Below are 22,817 nucleotides of genomic sequence, written 5' to 3' on the forward strand. Positions count from 1 at the left end.
TGGATGCTCCATCCCTGGAAATGTTCAAGGCCAGGTTGGATGGGGGCCTGAGCAACATAATCTAGTGGCTGGCATCACTGCCCATGGCAGGAGGTTGGAAATAGATGATCTTTAAGGTCCCTTCCAACCCAAACCACTCTATGATTCCGTGACATAACTGTACAATATTATGTTAGGAGCAGCATTTTTTTCCCTTTAAATCAAGTTACAGTAATCAAACTTAGCTCTATTAATATAATAACTGAAGATGATGCAATTAATAGGATCTTTAATGTAAAAAGCAAATAAATAAGCAACAAACTTCTGTGCTTCCAGTCCCCATGACACATGCTAGGAGACCGTAGCAGAAGTCAGGAGCTGCCTGAGTGCCTGAGTCACCCCACATGGTAGTGGCAAGCCCGGACCTGACACGGGCAGTGCCCCAGCAGGAGAGCCAATCGTTCAGTCTCTGATGACATGGGGTGCAGAAACAGAGGCAGCATGTGACTTAAAAAACCACAAGTTAAAAAAAAAACACATTAAACAAATATGATTTAACCACACAGCAGCCAGAAAATGCTCCCTGCAGCACTAACCCTGTCTGCTCATATGAAGTTATTTAGTGCACTTTCTTCTGGCAACCAAAATCCAGTATTATGAGCTTGTCTGAATTCTGCCATGACCTAGAGAGCAAAGTTGCAGCCTACTGCTTCCTCTTTCAGGATGTATCACCACCACTGGGCAAAGGTCTCCAGGAAGTTTTGCAGGACCGTTTTCTGGTGATTGTTTTCTTTGGGGTTTTTTGTTTGCTTTTTGTTTAGTTTTTTTGGTTGGTTTTTTTGGTTGGTTTTGGTTTTTTGGGTTTTTTTGTTGCTGTTGTGTTGATTTGGGCTTTTTTTAATACTAACTGAAGAAAGGGGGACAGCCCTCAATTCTTCTCTTATAAAACATACATTATTATTAGTTACGACATAACTAGGAGATCTATGTAAAATATGACTCACTGCTATGCAAGGGGTCCTGCCAAGGTAGCAAATGTCCTAGATGCTGCCAAAACACTTCTCCCCTTTACAGAAGGAAGGCAGGTCTCCTTCTTGCCCACAATGGAGAAGATTTGGCATTTGGATACACTCTGCACCTCATTCTACATTCATAGTTGACTACCCAGCCAAACATATGATGTGACCACCTGGGCAAATGACTGTCTACAAGAGTTGTCAATGAAGAATTTGTCCTACTGCAGTATGGGATTTGGGACTAGGCATCAGTGATGATACAGAAACTTATGTACTCTGAGCTATCATTGGACTGTTGCTGGAAAACAAGCCAAGAAAGTGTTTTCCACAATGATATGAGGTTGAACTGAAAAAGTTCAATTTAAGAGCAGACATCTGTTTCATGACCCTGTGAAAAAGATGTGGCAGGAAAAAAAGTCCTAAAAGCAGAATATGCAGACAATTAAAATAAAGAACAAAAATGAAGTAATTTTGACTTGAGCTTTTTAAGCTTTTTTTTAAATTCCATACCTAAAAAACCTTAAACAGAAAACAAAATAATGGTTCCACCTACCCCATTTAAACACATTGCCAGTCCCCTTGCTTTGGAGGGATTACAGAAAGATAAAGTTAGGACCACACTGAAGTACCTGGCTGAGCATGGTCTCCATGGCAGACACTTAGTCTCACCATGCTCCTTTTCCATGGACTGCATTGTTGATCTTTTATTTTGCTTGTAAATGTACTAAGCACTTGACAGAATAAACAAAAAGACATATCAACTACATCAGGTTACAAATAACCCCTCCTCAATCTACTCTGTGCATGTGTGCACATTTACTTGTAAATACACAGATATTTCTGATCATTTCCCCTTTTCCCTTTCACTATGGGTGTTACATAAGCTTGAGACAATCAGGAAAAAAGTAATTCCAGCTTAGCATTATAAAGCCAGTTCAAAGGGGCACATAATACATCATCTAGTGCTTCTGGTATCTTTAGGATACTTCTACTTCTTTGTTCATTGCTGTAAAGTGAGGGTGAACAGGCCTGGCTCACATCTGGGTTTCTCCACTGCCATTGCACATAGCTGTGGCCAGAGCTGAGCTTCCAGAAATGCTTCCAGTGGATTTTAAACCAATATTCACTAGTCTTATATAAGGGGGGAAAAAACCAGAAATTTTTCCTAATAGCTGAAAAATATAAGTCTGAAACGGAAAGCTGTATTTAAAACTGTTTAATTAGAGCATCACAATTCTTTTGTACCTTCAATAAAGCTGTGCCACAGGCAACAAAGTAATCATGAAATCTGCTACAGCACTGGGTACCAAAGACTGCAGTGATCAGCAGATACAGGAACAAACTGTTACTAAATTAAGTTTTCCATTTCTCAGAGGAAAAAAAAAATAGTGGAACGAAAACCTCTATAACATAGAAGTTGGCAGCTTCTCATTGTATAATAAAATATACCTGTCCTCATCTGATTTTACAAAATCTAATTTTTTCATGGAAAAAAGCATGCACTTTATTCTGTAATTTTGCCTGGTCTATTTACTTGGCAGTAACTGGACATACTTCTGTTTAAATCATTGTGTTTCTTCCCTTTCACTGTAACACAGTTCCTTGCAGCATACCTAATACATAAAGCATAAACTGGTTCAGAAAATCGAATACTGATAATCTTTTGATCCCATACATCTGGCTACAGATTTTACTTCAGGAAACCAGAAAATCCAAACCCTGAATCAACCACAAAGTTTTTGCCAACACTTACTGAAAGCTTAAAATCCTACAGGTCTGCCAGGAGTGCAGAAGCATGCACTGCCCTCCACCCTTTGCGTATTTGTTGGCACAGATCTGGGAGCTGACACACCTGGGAGCCCCACTGAAGAAGCAGAGGGCACACATCATCATCACCATCATACTAAGAAAATGAAAGACCAGTCTAGGCACTGATGTTGGTTGGACAAGCCTTTTGGATGACTGGGAGCTCTGGCTACTCGTATAGTACAGTATACTATGATATACTATACAAATATGCTTGTATAGTATCCAGGCTACTTGTATCAAGTTGTGAAAGCCGTACAAAACTGAGCAAGTGACGGGTTTTTTTGCTTCTGCAACTCATACTTTTCAACACATAGATGCTGAGTTGAGGTACAGTGTAATGTCTACCAGATGCTGGGATGCTGGGATTTGGGTCCTCCTGGCTCTGGATTACCTCCCTGTAGGAACAAAAGTTTTCTCACTATGGCTCACACCATTACATCTGAACTGTCATGGCAAAACCTGTTTAAGCCCAGATGTTTGCTCAGTCATAAACTGCTTATTAAGACAAAACTTTAGTTGTTGGAAGAAAGTAACTGAATTGCCTAATCTAATCAGATGTGGCAACGATAAAGCAATATAATAACTAGACCTGAGGCACAAAAATATCCCTTAGGCACACAAAGTCTAACTCAATGCAGTGGAAATCTGTTCTAACATTAATGGGGGTAGGAAAAAAATCCAGTGTTTGGACACAACAACTGCAATCTCAGATGTATGCAATACTCTGACACCAAGTAACAAATAGGAGCATTGCTTACAAAATTGTCTTTACTGCATTTTTGCTACACAATGAAGCATTCGTACATTAACTAACATTTGTCCTACTATTAGAAAAAACTTTTTACAGATCTTGCTTGAATATGTTGAAGCTCTTTTTTTTCCCTCTTACTCCTCTACACTGATTTAAAAGCAACTCTTGGTAGGGCACTCATGGATGTACTGGATGGTCCCTCTTATTACAGTGGTATATCCCAGCTGCCTCTTCCAATAACAACAAAATTCAACTATACAGATTTCCTCTCTGTTAAATCGACACCAAAATTCTTGGCACCAGCAAGACAATTGGTCCCTAAATGTTTGTATGATCTTTCTATCAGTCACAAGATGACAAAGGCTATTTCAAATACCCCAGAATCTGGGAATACATTTGCTTCCCTTAGACAGAAGGGACAGAAGGGCACTCAGTACAGACTCTGTGAGCCTTATCAATCTCACATTTACCTGTTTTCTTCCTGAAACTTTTACCTCAGGTACATGATAAATTAGGTTTTAAAATTACAGGTGCCAGTATTTTTCAGATTCAATTGTCTTTTTTCTCCCCCCCAACTCAGTGAGACACTAACTTTTAACTGATTTATTTGTAATACCAGCAACTTATTACTTTGCTGTTCTGTGACAGGGGTTTATGATTTGTTACAAAGATAAATAAACCAACTCCATCCAAGGTGCTCCAGTGGTAATAGTGGTCACCGTTCAGTATTTTGCAGGTGGTCAAAAAGAGCCATATTATTTTGACAGAGAATTTACAGTAATTTTACCAGAAAGCTAAAGCAAATGTTAATATTTAATTTGGATCATTCATGCACTAATATGAAAGGACATTAATTCTTGCAAAAATACATATATGAATAAACAGAAACTCATGACATACAAGCCAAGAGTGCAAATAAGGTATAGATGTCCTTCGGTGGAGTTTCATTGTCAAGGGGGAAATCCTCATCCTACAGACACACTACACAGTGTAACTAGAACCAGTCACCACTAGGCATAAAATGAAATGTCATTCATGGCACTCCAGAAAAATATGAATCAAATTTACCAATTTATCAATATCACTAATGCCAGAGAAAAAGAAAAATGAATAGCAGGTATACATCCTGTATGTATAGGAATATTGTTATGCATACATATCCAGAGTAGGTTAAACCTTTTTCCTTCAAACCAGTTATACTGTAAATTAATTATTGCAACAAGTCGTGGGATACCAGAACGCTGCAAGCATTGTCCAACAAGTTAAGGAAAAGTCACATTTTCGATTTCCAAGAGGAAGGGTGGTGACCTATAAAGTTGTAAAGGAAACCACTCACAGGGTCATTTCAATACCCTTGCTAAAAACAGCCCCCTGGAATTATAAGAGTCTCTTCCTCATCCTGCTCAGAACAATTGGAAAATTATAGATAATTTAAAATACGTTAACTTAATATACTAAAAAACAAAATAAATGGAGACAAAAAAAATAACAATTCTCACTCGTGGAATTGCATTGCTAATTTCTCAGATTTCTCTGATAGTGGCATTAGGATTTAGCTAGTGGAAAACTGCCCCAGATTGCATAACAGGTATATTTAAAATGTGGTGCAGATCCTGAGTGGTCTTTGTATCCCAAAGACTTTACTTTTTAGTTTATCCTGAAGTCATCAGGGACAGGCTTAACTTAAGCCAGAACAAATACTGATTGCTAGAAGCTTTAGGTGAACAACATCAGACTGGATTTGACATGAACTAGTGATTTTACTTTTTTTCCTATATGATCAGATCAAATCTAAAATAAATGCTACATAAATATTTTTTAAAATAGAGGACAAAGAAAAAATCAGGTTTATGTTGCCTACTGTGATTTCTTCTACAATATATTCATCACAAAGTTTTATGCAATACATGTACCACTACATTCCCTCTTAGCCCATGATGCAATTACAGGCACTGAACCCAGCAAGGTAGAACATGTTGTTAGTTTTTATAAAAAAACCACATTGTGTCACACAGCAGAACAGCAAACACTGCACCAGCAGACACTATAGAGCTACTTCCCCCTGCACTTCATCTCATCTCTGAGTAAACAAACAGCTGTGAACACTTGAAATACAATATAATGTGTGCCTTAACCTATCCATGACAAAGAAGCAGGACTTTTAAAATCGTCCCAACCACTGCCTTCACAATGTCTGGCTTTGTCCTCTGTGTTTCAGGACACTGATTTTTCATCAATGCACTTGTAGTGCCCGGGCAGGTGATAGGGAGCGGTGTGCATGGAACAAGGTTATTGGGCAAAAAGCTCTGCAGATATGCAGATACACAGATACATGAAGGCTCCTTCCAGATGGGATCAGCACAAATTTGACACGACGGTACTAGCTACAAAATTCTGCATTCTCAATCCAGGTGAGAGAGGAGGATTCATTTCCAGCTTCTTCTAGTGATTCTTTCTCTGGCATCTTATTTCTGCTTTGCAAAGGGCACAGGAATTTAGACTAATGAAACTAATTTACTAAGAAACTGACTGGTCATGGATCTCTTTCTCTTATTCCTCAGGTTTCTTTTGTCTTTTTTTTTAACACAGAAAATGAACTCATAGGTCCTAAAGCTCCGTGAAAACAGGCCTCATCTTAGTGACAGAAAACGCAATTATTTAAATTGCTTTTGGGATATTTTAACACTGGAAGTGTGAAAGTTAATGCCTGAAGCAACACAAACCTGAGGTAAACATCACATGACTTAGAAGTAACTCCACTATCTTTTGTCCACAGTGAACTGGGGAAGAGGCGAAATTGGGAAAAAGTTAAATTTATCCATAGAAATATAAGATTCTTCAAGTAATTTTTAAAAGCATCTATTAAAGATAGAACAGCACAGCTCCAAATCCACATAAAAAACAGTCAATATCTGGCAATTCAGAGCATACTGTTTTTAAAAAAACCACAGCAGAGCACTGCACTACCAGATAGAACTTGCAAACTTACCTACAAGTAAGGGTTAGGGTTACAAGTCTGGGACAAGTCCTTACACTCCTAACGCCTTCCTCTGAACTCACATACTGTTTGGTCCTATGTGGTTGCCACAAAAATGCTGTTTACTCATTGCAGCAGTTACTGAACTCCTGCACTTTTCTCACTGGTTCATAGTTCAAAGGTGGATGTCTCTGACAAACTGCTGCCCCGGCCTCGCGGCGTGCACCACACCAGGGCTCCCTGCCGTCACAGCGGCTGATTCTCTGGCTTTGGCAGGTGCTCTTAATCCCACCACGGTGTTCTACAGGTGACACTGACCTCGCTGATGGGAATGCACAGAGTTCACCAGCACTACCGTTAGTTGCAGATTGCCATTTGATACTCAATTTGCACATTACCTTACCAGAAGTGCCTCCCTTCTTCTGGACTTACGATCTAGTTTCGCAGGAGCCTTCCATCACTCCCGTCAGGAGCCTTCCATCACTCCCGGCTCAGTGATCGGCGGCATCCGGGGCCGGCTGGCACGGCCCGCCCCGCTGGACCGGGGCAGCACACGCCGGGAAGGGCTGTGCCACTCTGCGGGTCACAGGCAGGGGACCAGGGGACACGCTGCTCCGTTTCTGGCACTGGCAGCGACAAGTTACTTATCTAAGCACACCCCGGGCCGTTCTGGGCCACTCACTGCCCTTGCCCTGGCTCGCTCTCCCCGCGCAGGGTGGCACGGACGGGTGTCCCCCGGGCCCGCCGCTACCCGAATGTCCCCCCCGTACCTTTCTGAGGGCCGCCCGCAGGTCGCGGTGCTGCGGGGTGTCACCGCCGTCCCTTGGCCCCGAGCTGCGGCCGCGCAGGGCCGAGCCCAGGCGCGCCCAGCGCCCGCCGCCCCGCAGCGCCATGGCCGCCGCGCCCGGTCCCGCTCCAAAGGCAAGGCCGAGGGCCGCCAAAGCCTGTCCCGGTCCAAGAGCCAAGGGCGAGGGCAGCCACCGTGCCCGATCAGCTGCCCCGGGTCACCCCGGAAACCCCTGCCCCGCCCCGCGCCGTCCCGTCCCCTCCCTCCTCCCGCTCCTCTCTTCCCCGCAGCAAGCCACGGTAGCTCTCGGGTTACGGCAGGTTTTCTTTAATGCCAACGAACAGCCATGAAGCGACCGACAAGCGGGTGGCGAAAGGGCCCCGCGCAGCGACAGGAGCCGGCCCCGCCGGGGAGCAGGGCACAGCCGGCCCTGCTGAGCGGCCTGTGCGGGTCTCGGCAGCTTTCGGGTGGGTTTCTGTATTTTTGTAAGGAGAAATAGAAAATAACAAGAAATCCGCTCCTGTGCCTGTTCAACACGGACCGGTGGCGGTAGGGACACGCTAGTGACTCCGTAGGGGTATAGGAGCAATGTCTGCTCCGGGGGCAGGCGCAGGGGCCGTTCTTCTAAGCGATGACACAGCCTCCCTTCTCCTTGAAGGGATTCTTGTCCTCGGGAACCCCCTTCACCAGCGGGTCTTCGCCCGACCGCTCCTCGATGTAGTTCTTGATCTCTTCGGAGCACTTGGACACCTCGAGGGAAAGGACAGAGAAGAAGCTGCGTTATGACCGGAGCTAATGAACATCAGAGGAGGAAACCCGTGAATTCACAACTTCTCATTTACCTTCCCGCCAAGCATAAAACATCTGACCACAGAGCAAGCACTAAGCAGATGCAGACTCAGCTTCTTTCCTCTTTTTTCATAGTCTGATATTCACAGAACATGTGAGTATCTCTGGGAATGTATATGCCACTTGTAACAGCAGCTGCTGCGTACTTAAACTTGCATTTAAGTTTACATAAACTTAGTTATCCAACGTAGTTTTATTAAGCTGCAGATCACACTCTTCCTAAGCATTGGCATGACTTACGGTCAATGGTTTCAGGGTCAGTAACTTTCAATTCAGCTTTAAAGTATTCATGTCTTTACGTGTTTTTCCCAAACAAAACATTCAGCAGTGATTTTTCAGTGGTAATACAAATTCTTACTTTGTGGTTCTACTAGAGCAACGATGCATCTCGAGTGACAGTAAAGACCTGACTGGGAAAGACAATATACTTACAGGTTACCCGGGGTTATTTTGAACAATAGTTAATAGAATAGTCTATTTTGTTATGAGAGAACATAATACACATAACACTATGCGTGGCATTCATAGCAAACTAGCACTGATGTAGGTAAGCCTGCACAGAACCTGCCCGTGGAGAAGAAACGTGTTCAGTTTTTGTTCACTGAGACAAGAGAACATGCAGTGACAGTATCTGGGGAGCATGAGAGTGCACAAGCGAATCTCACGAGCTCCAGAGGTTCCTTATCCACAAACTCCTCTTGCTTCCTTTCCCTGTGTCAGCAGAAACTGTCCTTAGATGCTCGAATACCTGACATGCCTGAGGACACACTCTTGCTCTGTCCCCACCTCCTCCCTTCCTACCCACAGTCCCTGCAGTGGCACAGCTATGCAGCGTCAGCAGCAGGAACCAGCTGTTGGCCAGGCCACTAGATTATTAGTATTTCTAATTTAAGGCCTTTTACCTTCTTTGTTAATTACATTTTACTTCATAGGTAGAACTATAACAAGAGAACCAATGAATTTGCCTGCTCTATCACAGACAACAGAGCACGACCTGTGCAAAATTAAGCTTTAAGCCATCAGAAAGAATAGACTTAATTCCCAGTTAAACAGTGTATAAAATAAAATCTATCTGCCTTTGGACCTACAAATCCCATTGTATGTCTTACTCTTCTCTACCTTGCAAACCCTGTTCATTCAAATTGGGGCACCTTATCCCATAGTAAAGTTGTGCTCCAAAGTCTATGCAGGCCCAAGGTTTGTTTTACTTCAGTCAGCATTACCAGGATCATTCTCATTTATAAGAAAAAAAAGCCTGCTTAAATACACGTTCAAACATTTTTATTCATTCAAAAAATTATTCAAAAGGACACTTCCTTTTTGTGCTGTAAAGGTATAGGAAGGAGTCAAGAAAACTTTGGCTAAAGTTTTTACTTTTGGTAACAACAGAAGTGTGGCTTCTGCATTTCCCTGTCCCTGTACCAACCATACACGTACCAGGGGACTGTGGTGACTATAACACAGATTTCATTCTCACAGTGAAACTTCTGTTACAATGCACTGGTAAAACTGAGCATGCTGTCTGTGCTTTACTTCAGGTGAATCTAAAATATCCGTTTCCCTAAAGTGATCAGGCTTTTGGTTTATTTTGAAAATGTAGACAAGTATTATTAATAATAATAATTATTAATAATTAATATTATTATTAATAATAATGAATAATAATAATAACATAAAACCTTTAGCTCCTGCAGAGTAAATTTCAGTTGCTTGGGAACTCTCTGAGGGATGATATTGCTATCTATAGTAGTTCGATATCAAGTCCTCAACACTGCTGGAGCTTTAGACTATACCATAACACCTACAATCACCAATACCTAACTCACAGCTAAAATGTAACTCTGGCGTTCTTATTTTCTGGGCTAAACACCTAGACAGGTGATTAGTAACTAGTGTGACTAATGCCACTGATTCCCACATATAAATGTATTTTTAGTCCTAACTAGAAGTGTTTATTTAGGTGTAGTTTGCTTCTCTGGCATGCAGAATAAGAAAAAAAAAGAATATTAGCTTCACAGCAAGATCAGTTCTACATGTCTTTCATTTATAGAAAATGTAGAAAACCACAAACATTTAACTGGAAAGTACTTCACCTGTGGAAAGGAACAATCAGTATAAATGTCTAAAAGCACAACTTTTCTATGGGACAAAGCTTGGCGGGTCACGGCTCCGCACCGGCAGCCTTTTGGCTCCTGCCCTCCGCCCGGGAACTGCATAGCGCAGGAAGAGGGAAGCCGAGGCAGAGAGCGGTGCCGCGGCAGGGCTTCCCGCCGCACAGCACCCATCTCCTGGCACCGACAGGTCCCAGCGCGTTCTGTCTACAGAGGAGAGGAACACAGCGCGACGTGCTCCTCCCTCGCCTGGCAGGGCTGCCTTGTGCCGGCCTTGAGCTCCAGGGTCTCGCGGGGAGGGGAAGCCAAGGGGTGCCAAATGCACCGGGAACGGCCGCGGCCGGCGCGCCCATGCCAGCCTCTCGCGGCGCTTTCTCCCGCGGTGGTGCGCTCCTTTCCCCCCGCTCCACAGTCACCCCTGGGAAGGACCTACGCGGTGTTAGCGGTGCCGTGCCGACAACGCTGTCCCCGACCCCTGCTCCAAAGCGGGTGGCAGGAGCCGTCGGTGCAAACCATCCCAAAACATCCAGGGCTCTCCGGAGGAGCGGCTCTCACAGCCTCGCCGCCCCCGGCCCCGCCGCCCTTCCAGCGTGCCCCTGGCCGCCTCATGAGCCCCCGCACCTCCGTCCGGGGACGAACGGGCTGCTCCCCGCCCCAGCCCCGGCCCTGGCGTCCGCCCCGGCGGCAGGGCAGCTTCGAGTCCTTTCTCCGCGCCCGCTCACCGGCTGCCTCTCCAGCTTCACTTCTTTCCGGAGCTGCTCCACTTCCATTTTCAGTTTGTCCTTCTCGCTCAGGTCCTCGATGTTGATGGCTGGCATCGTCTACACTGTCAAAGCGCGCAGGGAGGGAGAGAGGGACAACAAAAGGTTACGTCTGGGCAGCGAGGGCGCCGGGCCGGAGCCCCCGGGCGGTGGCGGAGCGGTGGGACGGCCGCCCCCGGCCCGCCCCCGGGCTCACTCACACGCTGCCGTCCGAGTTGCCCCGCTGGTCGGCGGCGACCGCTTCCTCTCCGGCGCGCCCGCACCCGTTCTCCGTGCCGCTCCGGCCTTTAAACCTCCACGCTAATCCCCCCTAACCGGATTAGAGCCCGCCGTCCGGGCCGACTCCGCTGCCGGGGCGTTGACACGGGCCCTGCCTGCACAGGGAGGTCCGGCCGTCCCGGAGCGGCCCCGGGCAGTGCGTTCGGTCCCGCCGCCGCACCGGCGGCAGGAGCTGGGAGCTGGAGGACCCTGCTGTGCTGATCTCTCCGGCCTCTCCCTCTTCACCACTGCTGCGGAGAAAACGCAGCGAGGTCGGCTGGGGGATTTGGCCCAGCTGTGAAATCTTTCTCCCCGACACCTCCTTCTCCTCTTCCACCTTCTGACCATCGCAATGTCTCATGCTTCTCCATGCCACCAGCATCCTTTGGCTCTGTGTTACTCTGCCCAGCAGCTAGGGTAGAAGCAGGTGGTTTGCATGGGCACATTCCTTGATACTTGTGCATTACCATCACGGAGGGACTGGACTGAAAAGGTAGAGAGGGGAAGGAACCAACTCTGATGTTAATTTACCCATCAGGCAGCCAGCCCATCAATGCCAGACACAGCAACTTTTGTTGGTAGATGTGTCTGCAAAGCAGAATTGCAGCTCTGCATGAGACAGTTATTGTGTCTGGCTTGCATCAAGGGTCTCTGGAATCATGGAGTTAGGAGAAGTGTTGAGAGTGGAGTACTCCACATAAGAGAAGTGAGGGTTTCAGAAGACACAAGAAGAGCTAGGAAACTCTTCACCTGTGGTTGCATACAGCTTTGAGGTCTAGATACCAAATAGGGTGCTATGCTCTTTAGAACAGGGTTCCTGCCTATTTGTACAGCCCCTAGCATCACTCATCCTAGCAACTGCTTTCCTACAATACCACTGGAGGCAGAACTCAGGACCCTTCAGACAGATCATAGCTGCAGGCCATTAAAATGGGCTTGTAGGCCTTCTGTTATCTAGCAATTCAAAGGTCCATATAGGCAATCACCCTTCTCTCTTTCCAACTCTTTTTTTCCTATTAAATACACTCATTTCTCCTCCTCTCCCCACTCACCAGATGTAAGCAGCTGTCTGCAGTATGTAAGATTTACATCTTTCTTCTCCAGTGCTCTTCCTATAGTGCTCTTGGGGTCCGTATTCCTTTTATTTTAGCCAGTTCACTGAAATCAGTTTTTCTCCCTCTGTCCATTATCTCCCCATTCCCAGCTGTTGATATGCAACTTCTACACCCGCATAATCTACACTGACAGCTGCATCTCCAAACTCCACCAGCTGCTGGTCCTGGGCCAGTCAAAACAGAAGGAAGGAACTGGCCAGCCAGAGTCTTAGAGAGGCCAGGGCTGTTGCAGGAGCAGAAGCACTGTGGTGTGGAGAGGCAGAGAGCATGTGATGTGGTGGTGGTGGGCAAAGGTGCGGGAGTGAGCTGAAGGCGGGTTCTGGTACACCGTTGACCTAGTTAGGGTGGGAAGAACTTGGTATCCATAGCTCTGTAATGGAAAGCCTCCAGAGAGCTGTCTGCTGACATGACTAGCTCTGTTGATGGAGTCAGTAGTCAGTAATGGACTTTCTACCACTTGCTGTGTTAACTTTTACTGTATTTCATTTATTTTTACAGATATTTACCTAATCTGAGTTATAGCAAAGGAGAAGCTAAAAAGCAGCATTGATGGATAGGTGGTTTAGCTCACACTTTGATTGGTGTGTGCACAGAGGAAATGAAAAATATGGAAAATGGTGTTTGCATTATAGCATTCACTTTGCTGCTATTATTTTAAGTGGTATTTCAATTACTTTGTTTGCAACTCAAAAAATTATGAAAACCAAAGCACATCAGTCTAGGACATCATATTAAAGACCATCATATTAAAATCACTTGAGAATTTCCAGTATTAGAAGGATGACTTTTTGCTTTCTTCTGGAAATAGAAAATGTACATTTTTTTTTATTTGTTTGTTCTTTCCTGCCAGAGGGACATAAACTTTAATATAATTGTTCTGCCTAATAAGATGAGCAAATTCCCTAAAAATGAGGACACCTGTTAGTAACAGTTGTAGCTATAAAATACTAAAGGATGGCAGATGTGTCCCACAGTGATGACTCAAACTGTACTAGGGTTTATTTTCTTGTCACTAAAGCACCCACTTATCCTTTGGCAATTGGAGATTCTAAAAAAAAAGGAACAGTGCTAAAAAAAGAGAGGAAGAGGTGCCATTCATATCCTTTCAGAAGACATGTAGGTGGGGTAGGGATTAAATTTACTCATTTCTTGCCTTTAAGAAAATTAAAATTATGTCAGAAAACTAAGTTGTAATCCTTCATGATATAAGAAAAGCAGAGAAGTCATGGAGAGAAAGTCAGCTCCTGAAATAATCAGGGTGCTATTAAGTTCCCCCTCCTTACAGCCCCTACGGACTCTGCTGCTTTCCTGCAGGCCACAGATTTCCAGGGCCCTGTATCTCAACCCCATCGGCAGCAGCGCCGGCCTGCAGGGCTTTGGCCAACGCCCTTGCTGTAAAGGGAGCAGAGAAGAACAATAGGAGATCAGATTATCTTCTTGTTATCTATGGAGAGCACGCCTAATTTGCAGCCACTCTTATCTCTCTTACTGAACTCTATCTGGTGTAAACACTAATTAATGTAATGTCTCTAATAGATTAGAGAGGGAAAAGTATGCTGTTCGGCCGCTCATCCCTTTCTTCCCCTGATCACAACCCATTACCTAGTGGGATTAAAATCTGCAGAATAAACCGAGTCATGATATTTCCTGAAATCCATCTCTCTTTGCACTGGCCAGAGGTGTCATCGATTCATCTCCATGGGTTTTCCCAGAATCCAAGCTCTTTGACGATGCTTCGGTTTTCTCAAATTCATCAGCGTTTTACACAACAGTATTAAACTAATTACGCGCGTTTGCTTCAGTGGCACTCGCTAGGCAGCCTGTACTTGATCCAGCTGTATCAGGATTTGCAGCAGCCTAAGCCTTTGATTTTCGGCGTCCCACCGCCCTCTACCCGGAGCCTCCGAAAAGAGAGCGGCCTCAGGGGGGCGACGGCGACGGGGCGGGTAGAGAAGGCTTTCGCTAAGTGACCCGTCGCGCATTTCGCCGTGATTAACAGGAAATGCTCTTTGAGCATCATCCCGTAATGTGAGGAGGGCGGGGGACGGGACCGCCGGGGACCCCAGCCAGCTCCCCGTAGCCACGCAGCGGGAGCTCCTCCGCCATGGGCGGTGCAGCCCGGCGTGGAGCCAGCCCCGGCGGTGCCCCCCGCCTGATCTCGCTGCTCCCCCCGACGGCGGCGGGGCAGGGGGGGCTGCCCGCGCCCCCCGGGCACACGCAGGCGCGCAGCTGCCGCGCCCCGGTGGCGGCCGGGTCAGCGGGGACCTCCTGCCCCGCTGAATCAGACCTTCCCCTCCCACCACATGCGCAAGGAGGGAGGCGGCCCGGGGCAGCCGCCTCGCTGCATATAAAGCGCTGCCGTCGGGCCGTCCAAGCCGCTCGCTCTCAGGACGCTGCTGCCGCCCGGCCACCGCGACATGGACACGGGCCGCCGCCTGCCGCTGCCCGCGCTGCTGCTGCCGCTGGCCTGCGCCGCCCTGGCGCAGCGCTCCCTCACAGGTAGGAGCGGGCGCTCGGCGGGACCCCGCGGGGGACACGTGGGGGGCTGCGGAGGGCTGGGGCCGCCTGTGCCGGCAGTGGCCTGAGCCGCTGGTATCTCCCGCAGAGAAGCAGCGCGCCTGCCTGCTGCCCCCCGACGACGGCCCCTGCCGCGCCCTGGTGCCGCGCTGGTACTACGACAGGCACACGCAGAGCTGCCAGGAGTTCACCTACGGGGGCTGCTACGGCAACGCCAACAACTTCCTCACCTTCGACGACTGCGAGAAAAACTGCTGGACCATCAAGAGTGAGTCCAGGGACCGGCAGTGCCCCAGAGCGCCCTGGGGTGGCAGGGGGCTAGAGGGGATCTGCGGGGACACCGGGGAGGCTGCGCAGCTTGCGGGATGCTTTGAACCCACCCGGTGTGTCATAGAGTCGTAGAATTGTTAATGTTAGAGAAGACCTTTAAGATCATCGAGTCCAAGTGATGTCCCTCCTGCTTGTTGCTGCTTCTTGCTGATGTCAATTTTAGGCAGAGAAACCAGAATGAGTTGTCTCAGAGATGACATGTGGAATTTATCTATTGCCGGAATTTAATATTGCAGCTACTGGCTAATCAATGCATCAGATTCCTCCTGTAAATCTTATCCCACTTTATTAAAGAATGCAGGTGGGACAAGCTGGGACTTGCTTACAGCTGGAGTAATAATGTTTTGCCTACACTACCATGTTGTTCTCTCTGTGAAGAATGATTTTACAGAGGATGAAATTATTTCTATTGCAGAAGTGCCCAAATTATGCCGGTTGGAGGCTGATGGAGGACCTTGCAGGAGTTATCTGAGAAGATATGCCTTTAACTTGAGCTCAATGAGGTGTGAGGAATTCATCTACGGTGGCTGTTATGGAAATGGCAACAACTTCAGAGATTTGCAGTCTTGTGTGGACCACTGTCTGCCAGAAAGAAGTAATGGTTGTTCCAAATTTTTAATAAAATAGATGATTTAAAAGTGATATGAACATGATACTTTATTTGATATTTTCCTCTGGATACCCATGCAGTGGTAATTTTGAAGACTTCTGTGAAGCAGAAGTTTATATTGTCCACATTAATTTTAATGTGTTACTTGTCTCAGCTGTTACTGAAAGAGCAAAAATGCTGTGGCCTAAATACTTCCACGGCTACATGCAACTGATTTCTTGACTTCTAGAGTCAAGGTACAGGTGTAGCTGAAGGGAAATAACAGGGTTGGAGATCTGTGTTGAGGCAGATGTGTCAGACATTGTGGCAGTCGTGTTCAGGGCAGTGATACTGTAATATAAAGCAGAAGTGCCTTTCTAAAATTCAGGCCTGAGAGATGGTGTTAGGAGGCTTGGGTTTTTGGCACTCAACAGCTCAGATTCTGATAGAAGTTTTGCCTGATGTGATTCTTCACTGTCTCTCCATACAAGCTTTAAATAAGAAAGGTTGTAACTATGAGCAGGTGACTATAGCTAAGCATTGTCATGACCACCAGGTTAATGTCCAGTGCAAGATAGGATCTTTGAAGAAGAGAGATCTACCAGAATGTTTCAAAGCTATCACTGCTTAACCTTTATTAGTGCTTGATGACAGTTATTTGTGACTGATGACAGACTGTCAGCATTTTCTTAGGTAAATGATGAATTATTTTTAATTTCTGTTACACATCCAGTGAGCTGATAAAAGGTTTACAGCAGGAAAAGTAAAATTTTGTTGAGGCAAAATGAAACATGATTCTTTTGAGAAAAGCGGTGGAATTTGTATTTTTTGCTGAAAGCATACAGAATTTGCTGGCAAAATCATAGCAAAATAGTGCCTTTATTTTCTCTACAGAGGTTGTTCCACTGAAAGTATTGTTATATTTCTATATACAAGGAATAAGACTATGTAAATATCTCAACCATTGTATGCATGGCACCACAAATGGGCAGAGCTGATGAATTTCAGTTGTGGGACAATAATCCTGTTTTCTGGGCTGATCTGTTGCTTTCTCAAATTCGCAACTCACAGGAATTAGATGCAGTAAGTCTCTGAAGTCTTCAATAATAGTCATGTCAATTCACTGGGAAAAAAAGCAGTTTAGACACAAAATTTATTGCAGGGTAAATTTTAAGAAGCCATGCCCAGAGATTATATTTATATAATTTTTCTTCCTCTCTCTTTTGTTTTACTTTGTCTTTTTTTTCCCAAGCTGGTCCCTTGCTATGCTATAGCCCTAAGGATGAAGGATTGTGTTCCTCTTCTGTGCCTCGCTATTACTATGATGCCAAGACTAAATCATGTAAGGAGTTCAGATACACTGGCTGTGGTGGAAATGCCAATAACTTTGTTACTGAAACGGATTGCTACAATGTCTGTAGAAAAGGTAAGATTTTTTTTTTGTATTTGGTCAATCATAAGCAGGTAAAGCAATCCACGGACAGCAACCAGTATTCGCAGTGTTCTTTTACTTGCCTTGGCTTGCTACAGGGGTATGCTTTTTGCATTTTGGACTTGATGTTTTCACATTCAGGGAAAATTGAAAAGCAATGCAAGTCCTTCTGGCAAGATCAGTGCAATGGAGGTGGTTACACCATATATTAATGAAGTGTAGAGAAGGCCACACAAAAAGACTGAGCCCACTTACTTACTGGAGCCCGCAAGGAATCAATCTTTAAACTGCTCAGTACCTGCATGAACACTAATTAATATATCTTTTTATTCTGCATATTTTTTAAATAAGATGAAAGTGAGTTGTGAAATCAATTTACCTTTTCCCTTAGTATTTTCAGAAGTTACCATCCTACCTCGATTCCCTGCTGTTAACTCCCATTTCCTATTCCCATTACTAAAGATTTCTGCCTCATTAATTGTGCTGAGTAAACTGTTTCTGTGGCCTTGGGGGGAAGGCTTGGAATGATAATAGATTTTTCCTAATGGTTTTATTTAAACCAGCTACTGGCTGTGCTTGTAAATCAAAAGAGTTATGCTTTTACTTGCAGTCATATGTTCATACCAGCTATTGAAAGTTTTAGTACTCTAGTTTAACTCATTTAATATGAAAATAAGTGAGAGAGAGAAAAGCATAATTGTGTGTTGTTCCCTGGAAGATTCAGGAAGCAGACACAGCACAGTATTTTAAAAATTGATACTAATGGGAAAAGAATTTAAGACTGTATCTAGCATGTACATTGCCTTTGGAAAAAAGGAAAAAAGAAAAACTTTAAAGGTAGCTTTGTTTTAAACATGAAATGCATGAGAGTGGAGTACTTCAGTATTGAAGATATGTAATCTGAAGTCTTAAGTTGGAAGACAATTCTTCGGGAAATCAAGAGCTGGGACAAGGATTGCACCCCAAGCACTGTCCTCAGAAATAAAAATATTGCTTGCCAGTTAGTCATGACATTAATATTTCTGTGGATGACAAGTCTGAGTGTGTCTCTGCCGTTGTAGTATTATAAGAGAGTCTTTAATAGCATGCTAAGTTTATCTCAGATGCTTGCGATTATCTAATTTGCATCTATTAGTACCTGTGAAGTGGTAGGGCCAGGCTCCAGTCTGGAGTGTGCAGGGAGAGAGGAGGAAGGAAACTGCCTCTTCAGTGTCTGACCTCCATGCTCTATCCCTGCCCATGCCCAGCCAGATCCACCTGCATGTTCTTTCTTCCTCACTTTTTTTTTTGTGGAAGAAAGAAGTAGGGAAACACTGTCTGTCTGGTAACTGGAGCACCAGGATAGCCAAACATCAAGTATCAGTTATAAGCTTTTTCACCAACTTCTGAATTTCACAATTCAGTAAGGCTTGGTACAGCCAAAGACCAAAGTTAAGGGCATAATTAGTGCTAATTAATGTACTGCTGTACATATTCATTTCTATAGCTTGGGAGTGCATGGCAATATTAAGCAAATAATTCAGGCAACTTAAGCCACTCCTGTCCTACTCCCAGAATTTCCTCCTCAGCATCTTTCTTGTTACCTTCTGGAGTCTCAAGTTGAATTCAGTTGACCTTCCCTGTGCAAATATACAACTGCTCACTAAATTCACCTATAGTGTTTTAAGTGAAAAGGTTTCTGATTAATTTAATTTCAAAAAAGTTTATATTGGAAAAGAAAAATGCATTGGGGTGACAGCAAAAGGATTGAGAACTGCTGCTAGTATATAAGTAGCAAAAAGACAAAGATTTTCTATCAAAAGTGTTTTCTGAACTGCACTCAAACGTTTCATGCAGCCTTTGTAAGCATTTCTGGAATTAACTCTGACTGTCCTAGGCCACTCTGCAGCTTCTCTGAGTTTTGTGCAGAAACCACATTTCATCTCTTGATCTCCCATAAGCACCGGTTATATTTTAGCCTTTTCCCCACTGTTCAGAGAAATGTAATGATAATTTGAGTTTTTTTACTTGTGTATGGTTTTTGGTTTGGTTGTTAGGTTTTTATTTTTTTTTTTTAGGGAGAGCAGTGTATTTAATTTCATTCTGCTTTACTGGATAAGGACAGCTAGATAAGACTTTGATGACTGCTCAGGAAAAGAGCAGCAAAGTAGGATTCCAGTACCAAAGGTGAACACATTGGAGATCTTACAGTGTGTGAGAATAAGGTGTGCAAAACACATTTTACAGTTTCTGATTTGTTTGTTATTATTGGACAACTGTTAGAACAGCATAACATGAAAAAACCCCCTGCAAGCAATAAAGAGTAGTAACAGTTTTGTCATGCTGTTTCCTTAAATCCCTCCTTTGTTTTGTTAGCAGGGACTCAGAAACCGAGAATCAACAAGCCAATGAGTGTATCTCGCAGAAAAATGAGAAAACTGATTAAAAAACCTCAGGTGTATAACCAGAAGTCTTAAAGCTGATGTGCACTTGGATGTTTGAAACACCTTCTGTTGATTCCACTTTATTCTTTTGTAAGGTAGTTTCCACACAGTTTTATACTGACATGGTTCTGTCTTTCAGAACTAATTTTTATCCAACTTACTGTTTTATAAAGAACTGCATTTAATAGAGGAATGAACCTAAGTTTGGTTCTTCTGCTCTCTTGTCTTTGCAAAGACAGGTGTTTAGATTTCCATGTTTTTATGGGGGAATATTACTACCGCCTTAGGAGAATATTTCAGCTGTTGCAAATCAATTAAAATTTTAAAAGTCAATTGTCTCTTAGAATAACTAAGAAGAGAACAACAGTTAAAGTCTACCATGGATTTTTTTTTTGGCGTCCTCTGCTTGCTAAAGAAAAGGAACATTTCAAAAGTATGTTCAGAGGTTTATTGCCCTGGCATTTTACACACTTTGGCACTATCATTTAAATGGACTGTCTTTTACAGTTAACATTCATAGTCAAAGCTTTCAGAAGTCTTCATAACAGTAGAAGTATAAACTTGAGTCCAGTTCATCGGACAAGAGAGAACTGGGAGTAGGGATACATTGATAAACACTCTGACAAAGGCAATGAATAAGCTAGTTGAGTATTAAAATAACAATGTAGCCATTACCTTTCATGACATTTGAAATTTCTGTTAAGTTACACTCCAGATTCTTGTATGACATAAATCAGCATATTTGTACTGATTTTATGCTGATTACATCTGCAGAGGATCTTGATATTTGTGTTAATGCAGTGGCTGTTAGAGCAGAACAGCAGAAGCTTCTGCAAAAGTGTAATCCCTCTTTTGAAGGCACTGTTTTATTTCTTATGGTAGATTATGCCTATGGTGATATTGCACATTCTTATATGTTTTGTATTTCAGTAAAGTTTGAATTTCAATTTATTTCACCTAAATATTTTCTAAATATAAATTTGTAAGTAATGTTAATAAAATGTTTTTTGAGAAAAAGAGAGCTTGGTCTGTCATTATATGAGTTATATACACCAGTATGTGTAATGGAACCTATTATTTGCTAATTATGACTAGCAGAGTTTAGTTGTCTCTTGAATCGTTTCCTTATACAGAGGTCTTCATTTGAAGAAAGCCAATAAATTGCATAGATGTCAGCAGTTTTTGTGGCTCAGCTGGCTCTCTAAAGAGCTGCTCTCAAAGGGGTGTTTAGTTAAGCTGATTGTTTGCTGCTGGGTCTCCAGTTGAATGTTGCACTATCTGGGTAACACATTGCTTGCTTGAAACTACATGGCTCTCAGATAGAAAAATTCAGATGTGTACTTTATACCCATTTCAGAGAGGCAACATGATGGGCAAACTAGTCAAGATTTGTTTTCTTACAGATGTTTCTCTCGTTGCTGGATTTTTAATTAAAGCAGTTGTCTGTGCTTGCCACAGTTTTTTAGTTCTTGGTCTCAGAAACCTTTCTTATTTCAATTAATCTATTGCTTATTGCAGATGAATGAGGAAACTCTGTGATAGAAAATTGCAGGTAACTAGTGACAGTTTTAAGTGTTTGTCCTATGCCAAACCTCTTTGGTAACCAGCCTTCAAACAGAAAGGGGCTAGTCTAAACTCCCTGAAGGAGCCACGGCACTGCCTGTATCACTTCCTCTGTGTTGTGAATTTTGGCCATGCTGTTTAGAGCAGCAGCTCAGAGTGTCCTCTGAATATTTTTTCATATCTAACACTAGTATTTGGGGCAGCGTAGCTGCATTTGTTGCAGATTTCTGACCATGGCTTATAGAAACACAAGCCTGTTTCACAAGTTAAAGTTCAATTTAGACACTGTTTTTAACTGTAGGGGATGACTGTCTTTTAACAACATCCCCAGAGTATAGTCTCTGGTAACATGTTTGAGAAATTAGTATTATTCCTTATCTCTCTGGATCTTTGACTTTTACAGGAGTATCTTTGGATGGGATGCAAAAATGGAAGTGGACCTGAGATTTAAAGAGAGCAGCTCCAGCTCACTGGAGACTTTTTGGTCTTGTAATTTGGTGCCTTGTCCCACATCATGACATGTCCTGAGCAATGCAATACCCAGCTAGTGTCCTGTAAGGGATCCAAGAGTTTATTCTTTTGCTCGTGCCCCATCAGGGGCTCAGTGAGAGCTGTCTTGATGGCCTGGGCCACACCCAGGATGCTGCAGTGGCCACTGCAGCCCTTTGTAATGTGGCTGCTCTGCAGGTGTTTTCTTTCCTTGAATAAAAACATAATTTAAATTCTAAGGAAAAACATAATTTACAGTCTGAGGGCTTACTGCTACTCAGTGTAATTTCAGAAGCTTGGGGTTTAATCCCTTATCTACCTCATATCACGCAGAAATTTAATGTAAGCAACCCATAATTTTTACAAGGTTTCCTAGTGAGCAGACTCAGGTATTCTGGAGGAGGATGAGGGGGCAGGGGAAGAGGAAAGAGGGAGGCCATGGAAGTTTTTTCAGTTCCTTATTGAAGCTATTCCATAAATTGTACCATATTCTCAGGTAAATGCCTTATTCTCTTCTTCCTTCTTTTTTTTAAGCTACAAAGAATTTCAGCTGTCACCGTGCTGCTTTACTTCACATTCTTAGGTTACTCTAATATCCCTTCAGACGGCTGTGACTTTGACTAATCTAAATAATTATCATCTACAGCCTTCTATATGACTCATGACTTAATTCCCTTTTCAGTTTGCTGATGAAACAACACCAGCCCAAGCTTGGGCCAACTGTTAGTGTTTTGCCACGTTGAAAATTAACGCAGCCCATACCATCCTGCAAATTAGCTTTTATTATAGTAGCCAGTGTCCAGCATCTGGTGGTGTGTGTCACAGTGCAAATTTCTACTGCAGAGGAGGGAAGCAGGGATTATAATCACTTGGGTTCATCTTGTCTTGCATAGGCAAACTGCCACTGAAACTCATGACTAGTGATTTGCATGGGGCAGTCATACCTGCCACTGAAAAGTAGTTGCTGGAATAAGCAGATTTTAATAAACTGCATTGCAACATTGCTGCTCTTTAACTTTCATTATGACCCATAATTTCAGTTCATTTCTTAGTGCTAACTT

The 22,817-nt window shown here is 43.8% G+C and overlaps 3 protein-coding genes across 7 annotated transcripts in view; 1 reads left to right on the forward strand and 2 right to left on the reverse strand.

Moving 5' to 3' along the window:
- The window catches only part of LOC114002803 (probable acyl-CoA dehydrogenase 6), a 91,789-nt gene extending 84,328 nt beyond the window's left edge, over nucleotides 1–7,461 (reverse strand). For 2 of the 3 annotated variants that reach the window (XR_003546005.2, XM_027749079.2), the window contains exon 1: nucleotides 7,303–7,460. Coding sequence is in view for 1 of the 3 variants with exons in the window: in XM_027749079.2 (XP_027604880.1) it covers nucleotides 7,303–7,425 (123 nt within the window). In the remaining 2 variants the exon portion in view is untranslated. Of the gene's footprint in view, nucleotides 1–7,302 lie in introns of all 3 variants that reach the window. The other variant, XR_005566234.1, reaches the window with a different exon arrangement.
- Nucleotides 7,462–7,630: 169 nt separating this feature from the next.
- Nucleotides 7,631–11,443, reverse strand: LOC114002805 (guanine nucleotide-binding protein G(I)/G(S)/G(O) subunit gamma-11). Of its 2 annotated transcripts, XM_027749083.2 has the most exons (3): nucleotides 11,241–11,443; nucleotides 11,002–11,105; nucleotides 7,631–8,069 (listed from the first exon to the last, which is right to left on the reverse strand). In XM_027749083.2, the coding sequence occupies exons 2-3, from the start codon at nucleotides 11,095–11,097 to the stop codon at nucleotides 7,944–7,946; spliced, it is 222 nt and encodes a 73-aa protein (XP_027604884.1). In that variant the 5' UTR covers nucleotides 11,098–11,105; nucleotides 11,241–11,443; the 3' UTR covers nucleotides 7,631–7,943. The 2 variants fall into 2 exon arrangements, with proteins under 2 accessions (XP_027604884.1, XP_027604883.1); XM_027749082.2 differs by having other exon boundaries at nucleotides 11,002–11,443.
- A 3,235-nt stretch (nucleotides 11,444–14,678) lies between these two features.
- TFPI2 (tissue factor pathway inhibitor 2) lies at nucleotides 14,679–20,689 on the forward strand. 2 transcript variants are annotated; one of them, XM_027749229.2, is made up of 5 exons: nucleotides 14,679–14,912; nucleotides 15,019–15,198; nucleotides 15,676–15,855; nucleotides 17,102–17,275; nucleotides 19,640–20,689. In XM_027749229.2, the coding sequence occupies exons 1-5, from the start codon at nucleotides 14,831–14,833 to the stop codon at nucleotides 19,735–19,737; spliced, it is 714 nt and encodes a 237-aa protein (XP_027605030.2). In that variant the 5' UTR covers nucleotides 14,679–14,830; the 3' UTR covers nucleotides 19,738–20,689. The 2 variants fall into 2 exon arrangements, with proteins under 2 accessions (XP_027605030.2, XP_027605029.2); XM_027749228.2 differs by having other exon boundaries at nucleotides 14,692–14,912; nucleotides 19,637–20,689.
- Nucleotides 20,690–22,817: the final 2,128 nt, after the last annotated feature.

This window comes from Pipra filicauda, unplaced genomic scaffold (genome assembly GCF_003945595.2).
Source record: "Pipra filicauda isolate LSUMZ 115617 unplaced genomic scaffold, ASM394559v2 scaffold66_size7647185_pilon, whole genome shotgun sequence".
NCBI lineage: Eukaryota > Metazoa > Chordata > Aves > Passeriformes > Pipridae > Pipra > Pipra filicauda.